The sequence below is a fragment of the Rhopilema esculentum genome, chromosome 16 (assembly GCF_057945365.1).
Source record: "Rhopilema esculentum isolate cy_ngs chromosome 16, ASM5794536v1, whole genome shotgun sequence".
Classification (NCBI taxonomy): domain Eukaryota; kingdom Metazoa; phylum Cnidaria; class Scyphozoa; order Rhizostomeae; family Rhizostomatidae; genus Rhopilema; species Rhopilema esculentum.
This window is the reverse complement of record NC_142830.1, coordinates 7603233-7622047: the sequence shown is the minus strand read 5'-3', so window position 1 is coordinate 7622047 and position 18815 is coordinate 7603233. Positions and strand designations below refer to the sequence as shown.

Genomic DNA, 18815 nt, shown 5'->3' with positions numbered 1-18815 from the left:
GAGGACAGGTGTTCGTATAGTAAAGACATTCTAACCACTAATTCTCTCCCAGATGATGGATCGCTCAATGCTTTGTTAAATATTAATAGAAATTCCCGCTACATCAATAGGGGTATCTACTCAAGTGATTTCAATATTCTTCAACTATAAGAATTACCTTGTAAAACAAATTGAATTGATTATGCAGTTGTCATTAATAAGAATTACACAAGGAAGCAATAACCCTTTGCCAGATTGTGGAGAGCAGAAGCAAAAGAACATTGACAGATCCACAAACTACTTTTATATTTAGCTTCGGGTTGTCTACACAAATTATCGATACTGAAAGCAAGTTAGCCGTCGGATTATAAGTAATTGTTTTCTCAAGAGAGCACACCTGCTCAAATTAAGAATACGATAGCTAGGGACACACATGGCTGCATAAAAAAATTCCTATAATGAGAATAATGGCCATGAAACTCTTAAGGTGTATCCTGTTCCCGGTCCTTTTCCTACTTTCAAAAAGATGGCAAATATGGTCCAAACGAAAATGAAATTAAAGTTGAACTTCATAACTTCATGGTTAACAAAACAGTTCCAAAACGTGATAGTATACAAAAGAGTGACACCGTTTTTCATTCTATCGAAGCAGAATTCCAATACATCAATACACATTCCATTGCCATTCAACTGTAGGCATTACTTTCTTATATCCTTGGAGTTGATCTTGCAATGTAATTTGGCTGACTGCCATACTTCGAAACTGGCGTTCGAAACTATAATCACAAACAAAAAAAGTTCAGAGTTTCCAAAAGCATTTTTTTCAAAAGGTCGAAAAATCTCCCCCAGTCCCCAATTTCAACGTTGAAGCTGTATGTTGCGGCTACAACTCCAGCAATGATTTTGGGTGAGGGTAAGGTTATTCCTGTTATATCATTCTATTGAATTTTTCAAAAATTAAAGTTTCTCTCAACAATTTGCCAAGATTGTATCTTTTATCATCGGGAATCACACGCGGGATGACTGCCAAGGTATAACGATGTAATTCTAAGGATAAAAGTTATCAACTCCATTTGCCAGGAAATCAGTGATGGAAGTAAAGCAGCTGTTTTTAGTTGTATGATTCAGATTTTAAAGATTGCGGGTAAAATGTGAGCTATTATTCGTCAAAAGGATTTCAACAAGGCGTACAGGGTATCAATAAAGAAAACCAAAATCTTTCATTTGGAGGTTCAGATCACAGTGGTCATTAATAAGAAAATAACTTCCCTTCAGTGGCTACAAAAGTAGATGTGTTCAGTCGACAGAGATGTGATGAACGTGGGTTTTAATACAATGTAAACACAACAGAACTATGAAGATACGTTATTCTATTCACAAAACACAAATATTATTTTGAAACAAAGTAATGACACCGCCCGTGTAATTTGTCTTGACTGCAGCCTTCTTTCCAAAATATCTGTTTAGAGTATCAATTCTTCCATAATTTCTTCAGAATCTTCAAACCAAGAGGCAAAGTCATCTAAGAGAGAAAGGTGAGACAAATGAAAAAATCTTCTTCTACTTTTAATTCAAGTGGGCCCTGAAATTTGCTATTACAGCCAAGCGTATATCTTTCTATATTGACAAAATCTTTATTTGCTTAAGATACTGTTCATCTTTCTACCAGATATAAGATATAAAAATAGCAACATCTTGATGAAGAAATCAAAGGTACCAAAGATAAAGATATAAGGCAAATAAAATTAGATAGAAATATTTCATTGAATTTTAGCTGTGGTTGAGATGGGGTGTAGCTTTGGCTAGCCAGACCAGTAGGAATCCATTTGAGCTACCGAATCTGTTAACAAATGCTATGTGAAATTCTAATAAGAAGGACCATATGTTTCCCTTGCAATAAAAAAAACAATATGACCCAATAAAGAGCATTATTTCTCCTTGTACCAGCATAGTAAATCACCCTATATTAAGTTAGACTTTTCAAAAGTCTGTTCTTATGTTTAAAGCATGGCAGTTGATGATACTGCTACTGCTGAGGAGAAATGATCAATGAAAAAGTTTTTCTCCTTCTCTTATTCCTCCTCCGCAGTTAACTTTCAGAAAGTCTACTGTCAGGTGACGTCAAGGAAAGTAAGCAAGCATAAGTCAAAAACTTTGATCAAGAAAAGAGATAACTGATACCATTTTCCGTGAGAATTTCATCTAGGTCTTCGTTTACATCTTTTGACACTCTACCAGAATGGACATTGGACGAGTCGCTATCATCTCTGTTTTTGTCACTTCTAATATTGAAGATACACATAGAAAAAATATCAACGAAAAAAGAATGATAAATCAATCAAAAAGTTTAGATTGCCATTTGGAACAAAAAAAGAAAAAGGATCTAAAACGTACCCAAAGAATAAATATTTCAAGAAAGGCAATTGCTACAAGTACAAACTGATCGTTGTTTCACTCACTGTAAATTATGACGTACAAGGAAATATTAAATACTAATAAATGAATAACAAAGAGTTAGTAGCTACAAATAGATCAAGAAAAATAGCATTCCACTCACGCAAATTCAAAAATGGGCTGGGCCTATAAAGGAAGGATTGTTGTTAATTTAGAAAAAATCATAATATGCTAGAAATTCTTATAAATTCTATATCTAGAAAAGACTTATAAAAGACATTGGCTAGAAGATATATGTGGCTTAATATGAAAAATACAGAATATAAGGTAAGAGAATATCAAACTGGCTTCTTATGCGTCAAAAACCAAATACTCGAATGACAATGCTGAGCACTTATTATGCAATAACTTTGATCGCTTGATTACAGAAAGCAAAAATATGCTTACATTATAAGCGGAATTTTTTATCTCGCTTAGCCTGGCAAAACATGTAAACAAATTCTGAACACCTGCTAAGGTTTATCCATTCTCAATAGATACGTACCGGTGAATATCCTAAAGAAGCAGACGACGGCAAGTCAGGAGACAATAATATCACAATATTGGAAGGCGTGATGTTGACGTAATGTTTGCGAGATGTTGGACTGAAAATAGAAACCTAAAAGACAAAAAATTACAAAAAGCACCTAAAAGGTTGTTTCCATGGTTTTGCCGCCTAAGAATTTAGCCCAGGGAGGAAAAGGGCTGGAAATATTGTCGATAAGTTGTAAATCTTTGAATATTGGTATGCTGAATAACAAGATTTAGTTGCATAAGTGTTGTATGGTGAATGACAATACACAATCAATACCGAAGCAAGGCTAGGCGTATTTCAATAATTCAATAAATTGAATGAACGCTCTAATGTATTTGCAAAGCATTTCAGTTACGAATCAGCAGCAAAAGCACAGTATCACTGTAACCGCATCGATACAATCAGATGCATGGCTAGACGGCTACATTTGATTTGGTTTGATTCGGTACCTCACTGCAATGAAATTTCCAATTCATTTGACTATTTTTTTGCGAGCAGGTAACACCGATTGCATATTCTAAAAAATTGCCTTCGATAGCAAATCAGATAAGAAACAAACACAGTAAGACCTTTAAAATCTTAAAGCTAAAAATATTTGACACAACTCTTGTAATCAGCGATCATACAATCGATGACCACCAGAAAGGACATTGAAAACAAGGAAGTTCAGGTGTCATGCCCAACTCAGCCCCCGTTTCATTGCTTTCCTAAAGGCATTTGTCCTAAGAAAGCTTCGTGGACTTTAAACAACCATAATTAATCAGAATTTACAGCGACAGCATGCCAAAAATGACTTTGGTTCAGATCAGGACAATAGGAAAAGCCAGCACGAGTCATTGAAATATGATGGCTTAACAATAATATCAAGAAAAATAGCCAAAAATAATTTAACTAAAATTAGGCCTATTTGCTGGATAACAATTTTAAAAACTTTAAAACAATTTTCAAGAAAAACGGTTTTCAATTTTCAAATATTGCCAAATTTTGTTCATCTACATGTCTAACCTGCATTAGGCTGTCTGGCTACATCAGCGTCGATTTGTCTATTAGATTTTATTTATAGAGAACTGGTAGAACGTCTCTTTATCCAATTTACTATAAACAAATGAATATTTTATAAGCCATGCTTATAGACGTGCTTTGGAAAAGACAAGTACGTCAATTGATTTAAGCTGCCAATACGGGTGTGTCATAGCATATATAACAATTTAATGCACCGAGGGAAAGCCTTATTCGGAGATACCGTATTGGCAGTACTACGAAATCAAAATTTCATGCATCAAGATAGTGCAGCGTATGATCTGGAGGCTGAGCACAGATTCAGCCTTAATCAAATTTCAATTCAAGGCATTCAATTAAAAATAAAGTTCCCTTGATGAATCATAAAATCCAGCTTGGAGGTACTTCTTCATTCTAAACACCATAACCATAAAAATTGATTGTTCCAGGGCTTAAATCAATTATCAGCTGTTACAGAGCTACTTATATACTTCCAAGAACCTTTAATAAAAAAGATAAATGAAAATAAAAGGATCGAGAATACAGAAAATCCTTCAAAAGTAACTGAATTGGTCATTAAGTGTTAAAATATTTAGAAAGAATAAAGCTCTAGATTATCAACTGAGCCACTAGAGATAAATATCCTATCAATTCCAACATCATGACTCTTCTAAGAGCTCAATAAAGATTGGATTGATGCGATGTTTGGGATTGCAAAAATATTACCTGTCTAAGAATTAATCCTGCGCCGGGGCAGAGCCCAGTTTGACAACCCTCCAAAACAGCTTTGTGAATCGTTCCATGAATTTCCCCTGCAAAGAAACAGTGACCTTGAATCGAAACAAAAGCTGCACTGGAGCACCATATTAACGAGATGAATTTTTAAAGTCCAATCGCCCCTTCAATATCAGCGACCGTCCTTTGTCTCAGACGATATAGCTACTATTTATGGTCCCCCTTTTTACAAGAACAAAGGTCCTATCACCTGGCTAAAGTCCCTTAGAAAAGACTATGCTTTAAAAATATTAACTTCAGCATTTGACTATACTAAATGCATGTCAAGTACAATTAATTCCAACTTCAGACAAAATGGCATATCTTAACACTGAGAACTTTCAATCTAGGTTACAAAAAGTGATTGGTCATCAAGGAAGTTTTATCGGATTTTGCCCACCGCATCTTCTTGACTCTCTTCTGTACTTCAACTTCATTTTAAAAGCTCCTCACCAGTTATGCTTCGCTTTTCCCAATATTCGTTTGTTCATTGGACATAAGCTTTATTAGCTCTTTGAGTTCAGATACAAATAAACGAACTGGAGGAAACGCTAAACGCACCTATGAAAACAATTTTTTCAGACTTATGACGAGCAGCTACGTATCAAGAAAACAATTGGAAATATATCTTATATCACAAACCTGTGGGATCTTTCAGTATTATGCTTGCATCTGAACTATTCAATGTGAATGTTTTGATCAATGCACACATAAGAGGCACCTTCCCCTTTACCAACTGCTTGGCACGGGCCTGGAGTTATGAAAAATGCAAAATGTATAAAGCAAAGCAAATGCAATAAGAGACATAGCGTAGCAAAGAGGTAAGTAGTGTACTACCATAAAACTAGAAAACCATAACCATTTTCACTAATTAGCCCCTGTATCAGCAGAGCGATAGAATCTTTCTGCTGCCCTGTCAGCAGCAACAGATATGAAGACACCTTGATAATAATTGCGGTTTTGCTTAAATTCCTATGGTCTTGTGCAAATGAGAGGTCTTGGGAATAAAGTGCGAGATGAGGAGATAGGAATGTTCATTCACCAGTTCATCCATAAACTGTATTGCCTGTTACTCATGAACAGAAGTAAATAGTCAAATTAGGTACTGGGTTTGAGTAGGGCTGCTCGCTGTGAAAACTAGCGGAAATATTGCTAAAAGAATATTGTTTTTATTCATTCCATAGGTTTAACAATATTCCGCCTGTATCAGTTGATTATTTGTTTATCATAATGGATGACAAAAATGACATAATGATTCATTCCAACTGTAGAAAACGCAAAAGCTCTCAATTGGCTTTGCTTCATTAGCATAAACAATTCAAAACACAAATCGCTACCTTTTTATGTATTGTGGCAATAGAATGATACACCAAACCTAGAAGGAATTCCATACAATTGCCTATGAATACGTTGCATTATGACTCATGCTTGGAAAAAAGATCACAAGGTTAAAAGATACTTTTGGCTTACTTCAAAATACCAAAAAGGTCAAGACAAATCGTCATTCACGATAGTGGGCAGACAACACCCTCTTTGCATTCTTTTGGCCAAAACAATGCTAATTACACAAACACTAACACATACAACTGTATCTTTTTTTGCTTTGCGAAATTAGCTGCTGTGTCTTTTCGAAATTACAAGTTCTTCTAAAAAATTTATATAAAAATAAACTTACAATAAAATAAAAGTTATATGAAAAGATAATAGGATCATTTGAGAACCTTTGTATTTGTTCATAGCATCCTTTTGAAGTTGCAGCCAAAAGGGCTGCTTGAAGTCTTTATCTGCTTTCCTAGCAAACGCAACTTGCGAGTTTTCTATCTGTCGATTAAAATTCTAGGATTAATAAAAGTTGGCAGAAAAATATAAAATTGTATTTCTATTTAACATTGTTTATTTACAATATACAATATACTTTCACATTTGTCTAGCACAGCATTTTTTAAAGGAAACTTTTTGCAGCAGTTACTTTATTCAATTCTGCAACAACAAATTTTAAATAATCTTAACATGATGGCTTTAATTGACATGGTACGATAAAATGACATGACACTGACATGATAAATGTAAAATATCAATAAAATGCATTATTTAAAATTAGTAAAAGATTAGAAGTCTCATGCATCAGAAATTTTGAACTTCAACAAACTATTATCTTATACTGTTGCTGTTAACGTTGTTGACATAATTCGATCTATGTTTCAAGGCAAAATTGAAAAACCTTATAAAATGGCTTTAACATACATATCAATTTGATATCTTAATCTTATATTTCTTTGCCAATTCTAAAGAAGGTCTGGAACATTATTAAAACAAGCATATTAAACATAAGAAAATAAATATTCTAGAAGCATATAAGATTTTACAAAGAACAAGTGTTGTGGAACTACTCAAACCTTTGGTGTTTTCGCCCTTTTCTTGATAGACTTTGTTGGTGTTAGAAAGTTCTTTGTATCAGATATGTTGGTCTATGAAAATACAAAAACCGCCTTGCTTCTTAATGTTTCAAGAAATATTTGTTTTGCAAGTTTTAAGAAACTTTTAAATATTTGCTTTGCAAGTCCATATAAAAACTCTATAATCTGTGCATAATTGTGTTGGGAGTACATAAAATGTTAACCACATATGGGAGTACAGATCATAAAGGACAATTATTTTGAAATTTTTTTATAAAGCTTCCTGTATGCTATGAACTCCACAAAATTCTTCCGTTTTAAAATAAGTTTTTGCCATGTTTTACAGCCCAAGACAAGATAATTGTCTCACTTTAACTTTAAAAATATCTTCTCAAACATCTGAAAACTCCTGCCATTGTGGACTTTTACTAACACACTTATATCATTTGGATTCAGCATGAGCATTCCTCCTTGAAAATTAATGAAGCAGACTAAACTAAAATAGTCATGATATTATGTTTTGCTTTAATTATATTATTTGTTGAATGATATGATGTTCTGTTCTGTCTGCGAGGTAGCCTTCTTAAAAAGACAAAGGCCTGGTATTTTCTCTAGCATCATCAAATGACTAAATGTCACAGCCAGATCAACTGCTAGCGGTCAGGCCAGATCAAAAATTTGCATGGTGGGACAACTTTGCATTCGTTTTTGATATTTAAAAGAAGTTAACAAGTGGACAGGTTTTTACGAATAGAAAAAATTATCTAATAAATTTTTGAAATATTTGAATGCAGGTAGACAGGGGCTTGAAAAACCACGAAAAAATAAAATATCTGTCTCAACATTGATGCTGGTAATATGATACTTGATATTTCTATGCAATTAACATAAACATGCCATTGTTTCTCAAACAAATAGAAATAGTGCAAATATGTCTAGCTTAAGATGTTAATAAAAATCTAAGGCAGGTGGTATAGGTTTAAATTGATCGAGAGGAGGGTATTTAATCGCACTTCCCGAGTGATCTAGGAGAGTGCTGAGGTGCATGCAGCCAATCGCCTGCCTCAAACAACCAGGCCAGATTTCATGTTGTTTTATGGTCAAAATCTTAAATTCTCTAAGAGATTTCAGTTTCCTTTTTCTAAACATGTCAAGTAATACTTACCAGCTTTGGCAAAAGGCCCGCTGGACCAGGGAATTGTCTTTTATTTGAAGAAGTTAAAATACTTTCATCTTCACTAGAAAACGATGTTATAATAATTTCTTCTCCATGAGAAAAACCTTCCAATCTTTGTTCGTGCAAAGTTCCACTACAGTCACTGGATCCAAGAGACTTGTGTTTGTTGCCCATCATCAAATCTTCAAATGTGCTTTCATCTCCAAGGAATTTGTTATCAATACTGGTTTCTGACTTTTCAAACAATTCATTACTTTCTGTTGAGTTTTTATTATTTCTATTACACTTCCTTAACCCATTTTGTGTATTGTGAATGTCCATTGGCTTCTTTGGCATTGCTTGCATACTTTTGTTCTCATAATTTCCATTTATCTTATCTTTTTTACAATTGGTTGTAACCGTCTTTTTGAAAAATTTAAACTTTGGATTTACATTTCTGTTGTGATTTTCTGGTATCAAAGGTGATTGGTCATTATATCTTTTTTGAGAATCCATCATACAAGGCTTTGTACTCCAACTGGGCTTAAAGATATCAAGTCCTTTCATAGTCAAATCAGATTCTGTACCATTTGAAATGTCTTTTAATCTTTTTGTTGAAATTGAATAGTCCTTAGAAGATTCCTCAAAAGGAATTGTTTCTGTGTTATTCAGCTTTTCAGTATTCAAAAAGGTTCTCAGAATTGGACCATTTCCAAAATGTTCACTTGAATCACTACCATTTGTGCTTGATTTATTTCCCCTCTCCAATTGAAGAGAAATATTGGAATTTGTGAATATGCTGCCATCCAAAAGGTCCTTGAAGAAAAAATTTAATTTAAAATTATTTTCTTACCTACCTTAAAATATATTCAGTGCCCTGGCCCCAGTCTGGAAAGTTTGGTCTGAGCGGGGAATGCTTTTCTGATAGCAAGAAAAAACAATTAATACAAGGTCTCTTCGAAAGTCTTTGCTTAAAATTCTGCGCACAATATCGCGGGAAGTGTTTGTTATCCGCAAATTTCAAAATTATTGTTCTGGCATTCCCCGCGCAGAAAAAATACTTTACATTTAGGTTTGTTTTGTAACAAACCTAAGCTTTTTATAATCAACAGGCCCTGGCCTGTTATAATCAACTTTACCTACCAAATTTAACATTATAAATATGGCACATGATAAACAATGAATGGTGGAAGGAAGAGATAACTTCCAATAATTTTTATCCTATAAAATAATGAAAAATAATTGCATGTATAAGCTGCAAAGTAACTTAAAGGCTTGTAAGTGTGTACAGAGATGTGGTACATATGAAGATTAAAAGCAATCATTTTTAGCTAAAATCTCCAGCATGAAACCATCATTTTTCATTCACATACCACAAAACAAGCCTAAGTGTACAGTAAGTACTCGAATTTGCCCCCAACTCAAAAACTGTTTTGAGAAATAAGCCGCGGGGGGGGGGGGGGTTCGTGCGGACATACAGTAAGCTTTTGGTAGACTAGGGGGCTATAAAAACAATTTCATATAGTTCACAAGATTCAAAAAGCAAGTCGGGGAAAGAGTGATTGTCTAAGAACGAAGCATTTTTATTTAAAACTCTAATCGTGCAATGTTTGGCTTATTTTGCTCATCTTAAAATTGGAAGTTCAAAAAGGGGTGCAAACCAAATTGTCTACATTTCTACAAACAGAGTCTCCCACCATGTCTTCCGGAAATAAATAAGGACACAACAATTATTCTAAATCTGGATAATAGACTTACGTCGTCTGAAAAGTCAAAATCCTCCTCGGTATCAAAAATCGAATTCATTCCAAATCCTGCCAAATTTGTAATGGCATCTGATGACTTTTCAAAAATTTTACCGCCGATATGAACTGTTTGTTACCCTGATGTTAGCTGCACAAAATTAGCCTCGGTATCAGAATGGTGTTGAAGTTTGGCACTTTGACACGGGCTATGCATCTCTATCTTTCATTTTCTTTCCTTTCCTTTCCTTTCCTTTCATTTCATTTCATTTCATTTCATCTTTGATTTCATTTCATGTTTTAAGAAATCAATTGCAGGGTTAAATAAACATAAAAATAATGTTTAAAAAATAATCTTTAAGATAGAATCCGACTGTTGAATGTAACATCATGAGTAATAAACAAAGTGCTGACGGTCAAGCTTTTTAGCCATAGTCAGTTTCAGTTTCACAAATTCAATTATCAATCAATCCTAAAAACAATTCTACATAATTACTGTGCAATTACTTATTCACATGGAACCATACAATTCTATAAGACCAGTTTTCAGCTGAGTTCCAAACTCCAGGCTCCTAAAGGAAAGAAAACTTGATTTCGGAACTTGATTTTATATTACGTAATATTATGTCCTTTGGTAAGCTTTCAAAGACTTGACATTTTTTATCTGCAACATAGGCCTAGTCTTGATATGCAAACATGAAACAAACCAACACGGCTTGAGTTTTTCTCAGGTTGAATTTTTTTTTAAACATGATTTTTTTAAGGAAAATTTAGAGTTGCACATTTTTCTCGGGAGCACTCTGTTGAAGGAATAATTATTGGTTCTTATAAGTATAAACAAAATGTACATGATGCGCAGGTACAGATAGCTTGTGCTCCAGACCAGTGGTGTAGCCAGGGTTGGAAGATTGGAGGGGCAAAGAGAAGTCCGACAGCAGAGGGTCCGGGCTTACCCCCCAGGAAAATTTTTGCTGTCCACACCCTTAAGGATTTGCAGAAAAAGCAAGTAGATTCCAACTCAACTTGGAAGCAAAACTATACAGAACATTATAATAGAAAACCAAATTTTTGAGCATTTGACAACCAATGTGAGTTTTCTTGGCTATATAGAGTCACAAGAAACCAAAGTCAACTGTATAGTATCTTGGAAACAAAATGGTGTTTGTTGAGTGACATTTAATAGTGATGTAATATCTAATGTTTTAAAAACTTTAATAGCGTCTTTTTTCGAGCTTTGCCAGTTAGACGGACGAAATTGATGACAGTAAAGCAAGGTATAAATAGCAATTGCACAACATATTTAGAAGTAAATGTTAAATTTTCTCAAAGTTAGCATTCTGTCTATGTCCTTTGACCATACAACTATGAGATTTAAATTCGAAACTGGTGACATGGTTTATTTTTTGCTCTGAATTTTTGATGTTCGCTTATTTGAGAGTTTAAAAAGGCTCTCTTGCTTTAACACTATCATTTTCGTGTTTTCTGTTCGTGTGACTCAAAACGATACAGCGACTATAAAGTTTCGCAAAAATTATATTTCCTCTACATCGAATGTCTTTCTATATCTATAATTTCTATACCGCAATAGGTCTTTGTTTAATTTGAGCGCCATCTTTATTATCTTTTGTGTTTTATAACTAAATTTTTTTTTGTTTTTTACTGCAAAAGTTTTCCTGATAAGTAAAATTTTAGAACTGCACAGATTTTTCTTTAGAACTGCACAAAAAAATCTTTTAGAACTGCACATTTTGTGTAGAACTGCGCGTTAAACCTGGTTTGAAAATCTTTTTTTCTCAATCTAGGGCGAGTCTAGCTTGCTTTCAGCCCAGTTAAAATTTCGCCATAGGCCGGTTTCCACACAGCTGCACTAATTCCCTTGAGCGGAAAAAGCTCGGGAGCTTTTTGACGGCGCATGCGCAAAATAAGGTAGGGCTACCGCTGCAACAGAGATTTCTTGTGCGCTTCAGATGCTCTAGAGCTTTTCCAGAAAGTTGATTTCATGACAACTTTTCAGCACGTTGCTATTCTCTCTAGCGTCAGATAAAGCTTATTGCTTTCATCTGTCCAACTGCGTGAATTCCTAGACTGGAATGAGCAAAGTCATGAATTGGACATTGCTCGAAACCCAAGTCATAAGGATCCACCTTGCTCTTCCATGGGACCCTGCAGAACCGAATATTCTGTCTGAACCCTGCCATTTGAGCTGTCAATGCGAAAAACTACACGTTATTTTAATACAATAATCGCAGACATCGAGTTCAAGCTTGACGGTTCCTACTTTCAATTTTTTAGCCTAAAATTTTTATTAGGCTATTTCTTAAGATTTCAAAACCAATCTATTTTTTAGCAAATCGTATGTAAACTTCCTTTCTTGGAAATATCATGGAAATATACCGCTTTTCTGGAAATTATTTCGTGAAATTGGTCTTCTTTATTCTTTTTTCTTGAATTTGAGTTGCCCCAAGTCCAGCTTACCAAATTTTTTTAACTTTCAGTTCTACTGCGCTTTCAATTTTTTATCTTTGTACATAGAAAACTTTGAAAACTGGAAATAAAGCGCGTGAATTTAATTCGCATCTGTTTTGACAGTACACACCTTGCGCTTGTGAACGCCGCGTGCCTCGTTTACGCAATGTCTATTCTCTGCATCCTCCTTTTGCGAACATTTCGAATAAATGTGGTGCCTGATGCGGTAGCCTTGATAAAAACATAAAATCGTTGTCTATCTTCAACATCTGCCAAAGAATAAACTACCAGGTTAGTTCCTATAGACTTTCTTATTATTTGTGTCTTCTAAGATACTTCTTTTCGTCGTACAGCCTTTATTTTTAGAGAAATATTGCGCTAAGGTCTTAGGCCCACTGTGTTGCATTCTCAAAATATGGTGTACTTATCTCCTTTACAGCATGACGGCCGAAGTGGAAAATCCATCACTGAATACTGAAACAGTGAAGACAGAAAATAAAGAAGAAGAAGGTTGGTTCTTGCTGTGTTTTCCTTTTGGTTTAGCGTAAAATCGACTGGCCTATGTCCCAATAATATTTAATTGCTTCATGTACTTTTTCCACGGAAGGAGGTTGGTTGTTCAGGGTCTTCAGGCTTTCATTCCAAGCGTAGTTATCCAAGCTTTTTAGCTTTTCGTTTCCGTAGTTATCCAAGCATTGTTGTTAATTTTTTGTTGTTATTCCTTAAAATCTCTTATTAGTGTGGTCATGATTATTTCAGTTTTTCGATCGATGCAAGACACAATCGCTTTCTGCTACAATCCTCAAGTTTGTTCTAGTCTCAATCTTTCAGTGGAGACGAGAAGTACCTGACAGAAGCTTACAACCGGCAATACGATTCCTTTACTTTTACTAACATAAAGAAGTTGCTCTTATACACCTCACCCTTTCATCAGATATAATAGATATATAGCATTCCAAAGTGAGGGTACTGTTGAAGGTAGTCAAGTAATGCAGCAGCATTTTGTTATGTGCATACAGCAATAGAAAATGCTAGAACAGCCAAACCCACTTCATAAAAGATCAGTGCTGATATCTTCATTTGAACTAGTTCAATTTATACATATAAATCCTAAACCCTAATATAATTGCATCAAATGATTCTTTCCTCTAAACAACTATAAAATGTTCAGAAAGTGTTTACAAGCAACCAGAACTTCAATCCAGTTCAAACAAGTGCTCACCAGGTTGAGCATTTGGCTACCCCCAGAGCGCCTAATCCATCATAGTTGGTAATACAAAGTGAGTAAATTGCCAGACCTTGTGAAAAGGGTTGCTTGAGCTAAATCAAGGGCTATAGTTTATGTTGTTTAAAAGTAAATGCAAAAATTAAATTTTTCATTGATGTTATTTGATGATATTTATTTGGTTTTTTTGTTATTCTGTAAACTGAAAAACAAACAGACTGAATAAGCATCAAATAGATAAGTATATGCAGGCCATTTGGTTACATGCTGAGCTCTTAACCTCTTCAAATCAATATTTTCAGCTTAGGCATAATTCAATTCAATTTTTAGCTCATATATATTGTTAATAATTCTGACAAACAATCAGCACCAATTACAGTTTTTAAATAGAATCTACTTGTTACACATTAAAGAAGCAACAATTCATCTCTCAGTTATCATTAGCTACTAGTTAAAATATTAAGCTATTGAATTTGGCCATACATTTTTCAGGGACTCCAGTACCTGCTTTTTTGTTCCTTCCAAAGCCTGTAAATTGTATGTTTGTAGTATACCAATTCAATTTTTGACCTTGCTTTAAAGAATATTTAAAACAATTTTGAACTAAATTTTTGACTAGAAATTCAGATTAAGTACCATAATGTTAGTCTATGTGTAAAGACCCTTTTCTACTTCATTCATATTTTGCATTTCACAGGCAATTTCCAATTTGCGAATTGCAAACAGATTCAAATCCTATACACTTTTCATTTGATCAAATGCGATGTGAACCCAGTTTGAGAACCTTGCTTTGAACCAATGAGATCATGTTCTTCAAATTTGCACACCCTTTCCTGTCAATTGTGAAAATTTTAGGGGTTGGCATTGTCATTTCATGGTGATAAAGTCTTGTAGCAGCTCATTTGCTTTGGGATTAACACTTTCACCCCATTTTCACTTTAATTTTAAACAAAATTCCACTGCGATCTGCATTCTTGCTACTTTCGATACAATTTTGTTAATATCAAATGATGGTTTTCCACCAAATGACGATTTGCCAGCGTTCGCAAATTTCAAAGAAAAGATTGCATGCGATTTGTGAATTGCAAATGAAGTGGAAATGGGCCTTAAGTATTTGTGGTGCTAATGTTTCTGCTGTTGGTAACATTCAACATAACATTCACACTAAAAACATCAGATTAAGTCTGGAGTAATTTCAAAATAAAGACTGTAAAGTGAATATGTGTATACCAGGGGTGATTTTGTGGATGTTATTGTAAATTTTTTAGAAAATGTTAGAACAATTTAATTTCAATAGATATGTATCAGTTTCAATCATTTCCAAACAAGGAGGCTCATTTTATTTTTCTTGGAAACTTCACAAACATTTTCATCCATGATTTGTACTGGTAGTTCCCTTTGTTGTTTCATTGCCTGCTATCTTTGGGAGTCCATAGATATTAGTAATACTGACAGTTTTTGACAAAAATTTCACTGTTTCTGTATAAATACTATAATTAATTGATTGTAATGCACTATAGTCATCTCAAAACATGGGTTGATTTCAAATCTCCAGAACTAAATACTTTGAACATTGGGTTAATTGGCCTAATAACATAACATCTCTATTGTAATGTCTATATTCTCTGTTGATTCAAATAAATGTTGTTCTTGCCACAATCAAGATTGTATTTGCATAGAGTTCTTAATTGTAACATCGCAAAAATATATATTTAGATTTTCATGGCATTACCATTTAAAAATCCTTTATCAGCAACACCAGTTTCATTTAAAATAATATTCCCTCAGCCCCTTTCACCTAGAATTTGTAATTTGATTGCTGTAAGTCAGTTGCTCCGTCACTGCTCTCAGATGTAGTTTCTAATCTAGCCAATAACCAGCAAGGAACATTCTTGATGCACAAGTTTACCTAAACATGTGCAAGTGTATATCACTGAAATTTTATCCTATTCTTGTTCTGTAAGAAATTACTCCAAGCATTTTGACCAAATTTTAATTTTCCTGTCATCAGAAGTCTTTGTAGCTTAAATTTCTATCATTTAATTTTGTAACCTAATTACAGTTACAGTACACTCTGAGACTGAAAGCGACAGTGATGATGAAAACCCACCAGAACTTGAAGAGGCTATTGGGGAGAACCAATCCAACGCCTTTGCTGCAGCTGGAATCCAAGAAGAGCCAGTGAGCAAAGCAAAGCAAAGTAGAAGTGAGAAAAAAGCAAGGAAGGCAATGTCAAAACTTGGACTAAAAAGTGTTACAGGTGTTAACAGAGTAACAATAAGAAAATCTAAAAATATTCTGTTTGTTGTCAATAAACCAGATGTATACAAAAGTCCAGCAGGAGACACATACATTGTCTTTGGAGAGGCAAAGGTATTTTCAGAAAAACTTTCTTTAAGATTCAATTGTGGCTTGCTGTTATTTAGCCATGTTATCCAGAAACATATCTCTTCATAGTAATATTGACTTGAAATCACCTGTGAACGAGTTGGCAAAATACAGATTGCTCTGCATCTAGTTGAATCAAACAGGCTCAGCAAAATTTCTTGGCTCAGACATAATTCAGTTAAGGTCTAGTTGTTACAGCATACAAATGAGATTTCTGATGGTGATGTGCTATAAATTACTGACCTTTAGTGATTTCTATGTTTCCAGGAAATGTCTTTTCAAACAGCATCTTGAATTCCATGTTTTTATGTTTCATTAAAGTGCTAGGTATTAATGTTATGTGATGAAAACTTCCTTATAGTTGTTTGACTTGGAATGAAATTCTTAATCAAAATAGCCAGAATTTATCTAAGAAATTCAACTTATAAGTTGAAATTGTAATGAGAAGAACAAAACTAGGACATTCATTTTACTTAAATCAACCCTTTTAACATAATGAGCTCGTATACTGTAACCTGTGTTATCAAGTTATATATATATTAGCTTATTTTCATTAATTTTTAAGGTTGAAGATCTGAGTCAGCAAGCCCAAATGCAGGTAATGTTTTAAACTTTTTTCAAAAATATGATTTCTTAAAAAATCATCAAAATCTTTTCTTTATTAAGGAGACATGCTCCAATGCAAATTATATTAGTCAGGATTTTTCAGGGGGTTACTGTCTTTCCTTCCATCATTTCGTGCAGCTTCTCAACTTCACTCGGTTGTTTGCATCCTCAAAGGTCAATTCAACTTTATGACACTCCTTCTTCATCATTCCTTTCCAACTCAGCTTTGATCTTCCTCTCCCTCTACTGCCTTCAATCTCCAAATTCCATGCCTGTTTACACAATCATCAGCACCTTCTCTCAGTACATGACCCAACCATCTCTGATTTTCTTGCTTAACAGTTTCAACAACTGTGTCCTCCAGTCCTAATCTTTCCATCAACTCTCTTGTATTTTTTTTATCAGCTAACTTTAATCCACACATCTTACAGACCGTACATCTTCCCATTCTTCTCAAAATATCTTCTTCAACTGATCGTACCACCCATGTTTCCGATCCATATGTCATAACAGGTCTCACACATGTCCTGTAGAAAGGTGCCTTTAGAAGTTAAGATTATCTATCAAATGGACCTTTTCAGATGACTTTTAGATCTGCCTTCTTAAAACTTCTTGAATAATATTATCCCTTTTTTGTAGCAATGTTTTATTTTCCAGTTTAGAGCCAATCCTAGATAAAATAAGAGGCATTTGAGTGTCAGACTTGAAACACAACATTGTAGAGTTAGGTTAGGGCTACTAGTCCAGGCTTTCTTCTTCAAGCTATTTGAAGATTCTGTTTTGAGATTTTGTGTAATTGATAAAATATGAGATATTGTAACATTTTTATGAAAGCGTTCATTTTTTAAACCAAAGACAGAACTTGCCCAGATTTGATTGGTTATGAGTTGTGTAGACCAACAACATCGTCTTCCAATCTTCCATTTAAGTTTCCTTACTAAATCGCTATAGATATGATGTCCTCTTTCTTTATCAAGAAGAATAATAGAACTGCATGTGTCTTTCCAAAAACCTATTGATGGTCTGTTTTCTTCCTAAAGGCTGCAGAAAAGTTCAAAGCTCCAGAGCCAGCTACAGCTTTAGCTGACAACAAACCCCAACAGCTTGATAACGAAGAATCAGATGAGGAAGAAGTCGATGCAACTGGAGTGGAAGAAAAAGAAATTGAACTTGTTATGACCCAAGCAGGTGTTTCGAGAAACAAAGCCATTAAAGCTCTGAAGAAGAACGATAATGACATCGTCAATGCTATTATGGTATGTTTGTGATCAGTTTGTACTATCCATTGAACTCTCGCCAATGATCAGCCTTATTCAAAGCCTTGCCTGGCACGAAGAAGCCTGGCATTTCAAGGTCATCAGTAATTCATATGAATGAAAATAAGCAATAAGATTTTAATCAACATTAATTAAGCATGCATTTTGCTAAATTGTTTAGGTTTGTCTTTTTTATGTTGTGGCGCCACGTTGTAGATTACTAGCTTTTTTCTTTCACCTGTGTATTTAAGTAGTTAATTTTGAATAACTGAACCATCAAAATACGAAGCAAGTCAAAATATCGTAACCACGCACCGCCATCAGTCTAGCGTTAGTGGGTTTTCTCTGTTAATTTATGCATGCAGCTTTAAATTGTTTTTATTTCCATTTTAGGAACTCACGATGTAAGCATGCTGTTACTGAAATGACACATCAAAAACTCGTTCGTATGTTTGTAGTGGCGAAGAGTCCATGTTTTATACCCCTTATGTTTTTGATCGTGAATTTTTAAAAACAGTTTAAATTTTAGCGTAAGATATCTGCGAAACACGAAACAATGTTTAGATAAGTAAAATGCTTCACACATCCACTCAGTTTTCTTCAACACTGCAAGCATACGTTTCCAGTAGCTAACATTGAAGTTTCGTCTCAATGTCATTAATAATGTAAGAAGGATAAAACGAAAAGGTAGTCAGCTGCAAGTCTTTCTGTGTTGTCTTTTCTGCAAAGGTTTTTTATTATTTCTAGCGTGAAATTGACCATAACAGGGTTTTTGTTGCTTCTTTTCCGTTGGAAGGTCAGTTTCAAGCGCACAGTAGCTGGTGATATGAAGCAACTTTAATTAAGTCTTTTTAATCTTT

At 34.3% G+C, this 18815-nt stretch overlaps 2 protein-coding genes across 2 annotated transcripts; one reads left to right on the top strand and one right to left on the bottom strand.

Moving 5' to 3' along the window:
- Positions 1-1197: 1197 nt before the first annotated feature.
- LOC135682827 (uncharacterized) lies at positions 1198-10192 on the bottom strand. The gene is made up of 11 exons (XM_065197892.2): positions 10031-10192; positions 8282-9088; positions 7117-7188; positions 6442-6541; positions 6058-6095; positions 5363-5471; positions 4673-4758; positions 2918-3031; positions 2537-2559; positions 2161-2261; positions 1198-1501 (listed from the first exon to the last, which is right to left on the bottom strand). Exons 1-11 carry the CDS (start codon positions 10076-10078, stop codon positions 1443-1445), a joined length of 1557 nt encoding a protein of 518 aa, XP_065053964.2. The 5' UTR covers positions 10079-10192; the 3' UTR covers positions 1198-1442.
- Positions 10193-12619: 2427 nt separating this feature from the next.
- On the top strand, positions 12620-18651 carry LOC135682830 (nascent polypeptide-associated complex subunit alpha). The gene is made up of 6 exons (XM_065197897.2): positions 12620-12771; positions 12920-12990; positions 15768-16078; positions 16659-16691; positions 17740-17955; positions 18349-18651. The coding sequence occupies exons 2-6, from the start codon at positions 12921-12923 to the stop codon at positions 18361-18363; spliced, it is 645 nt and encodes a 214-aa protein (XP_065053969.1). The 5' UTR covers positions 12620-12771; position 12920; the 3' UTR covers positions 18364-18651.
- Positions 18652-18815: the final 164 nt, after the last annotated feature.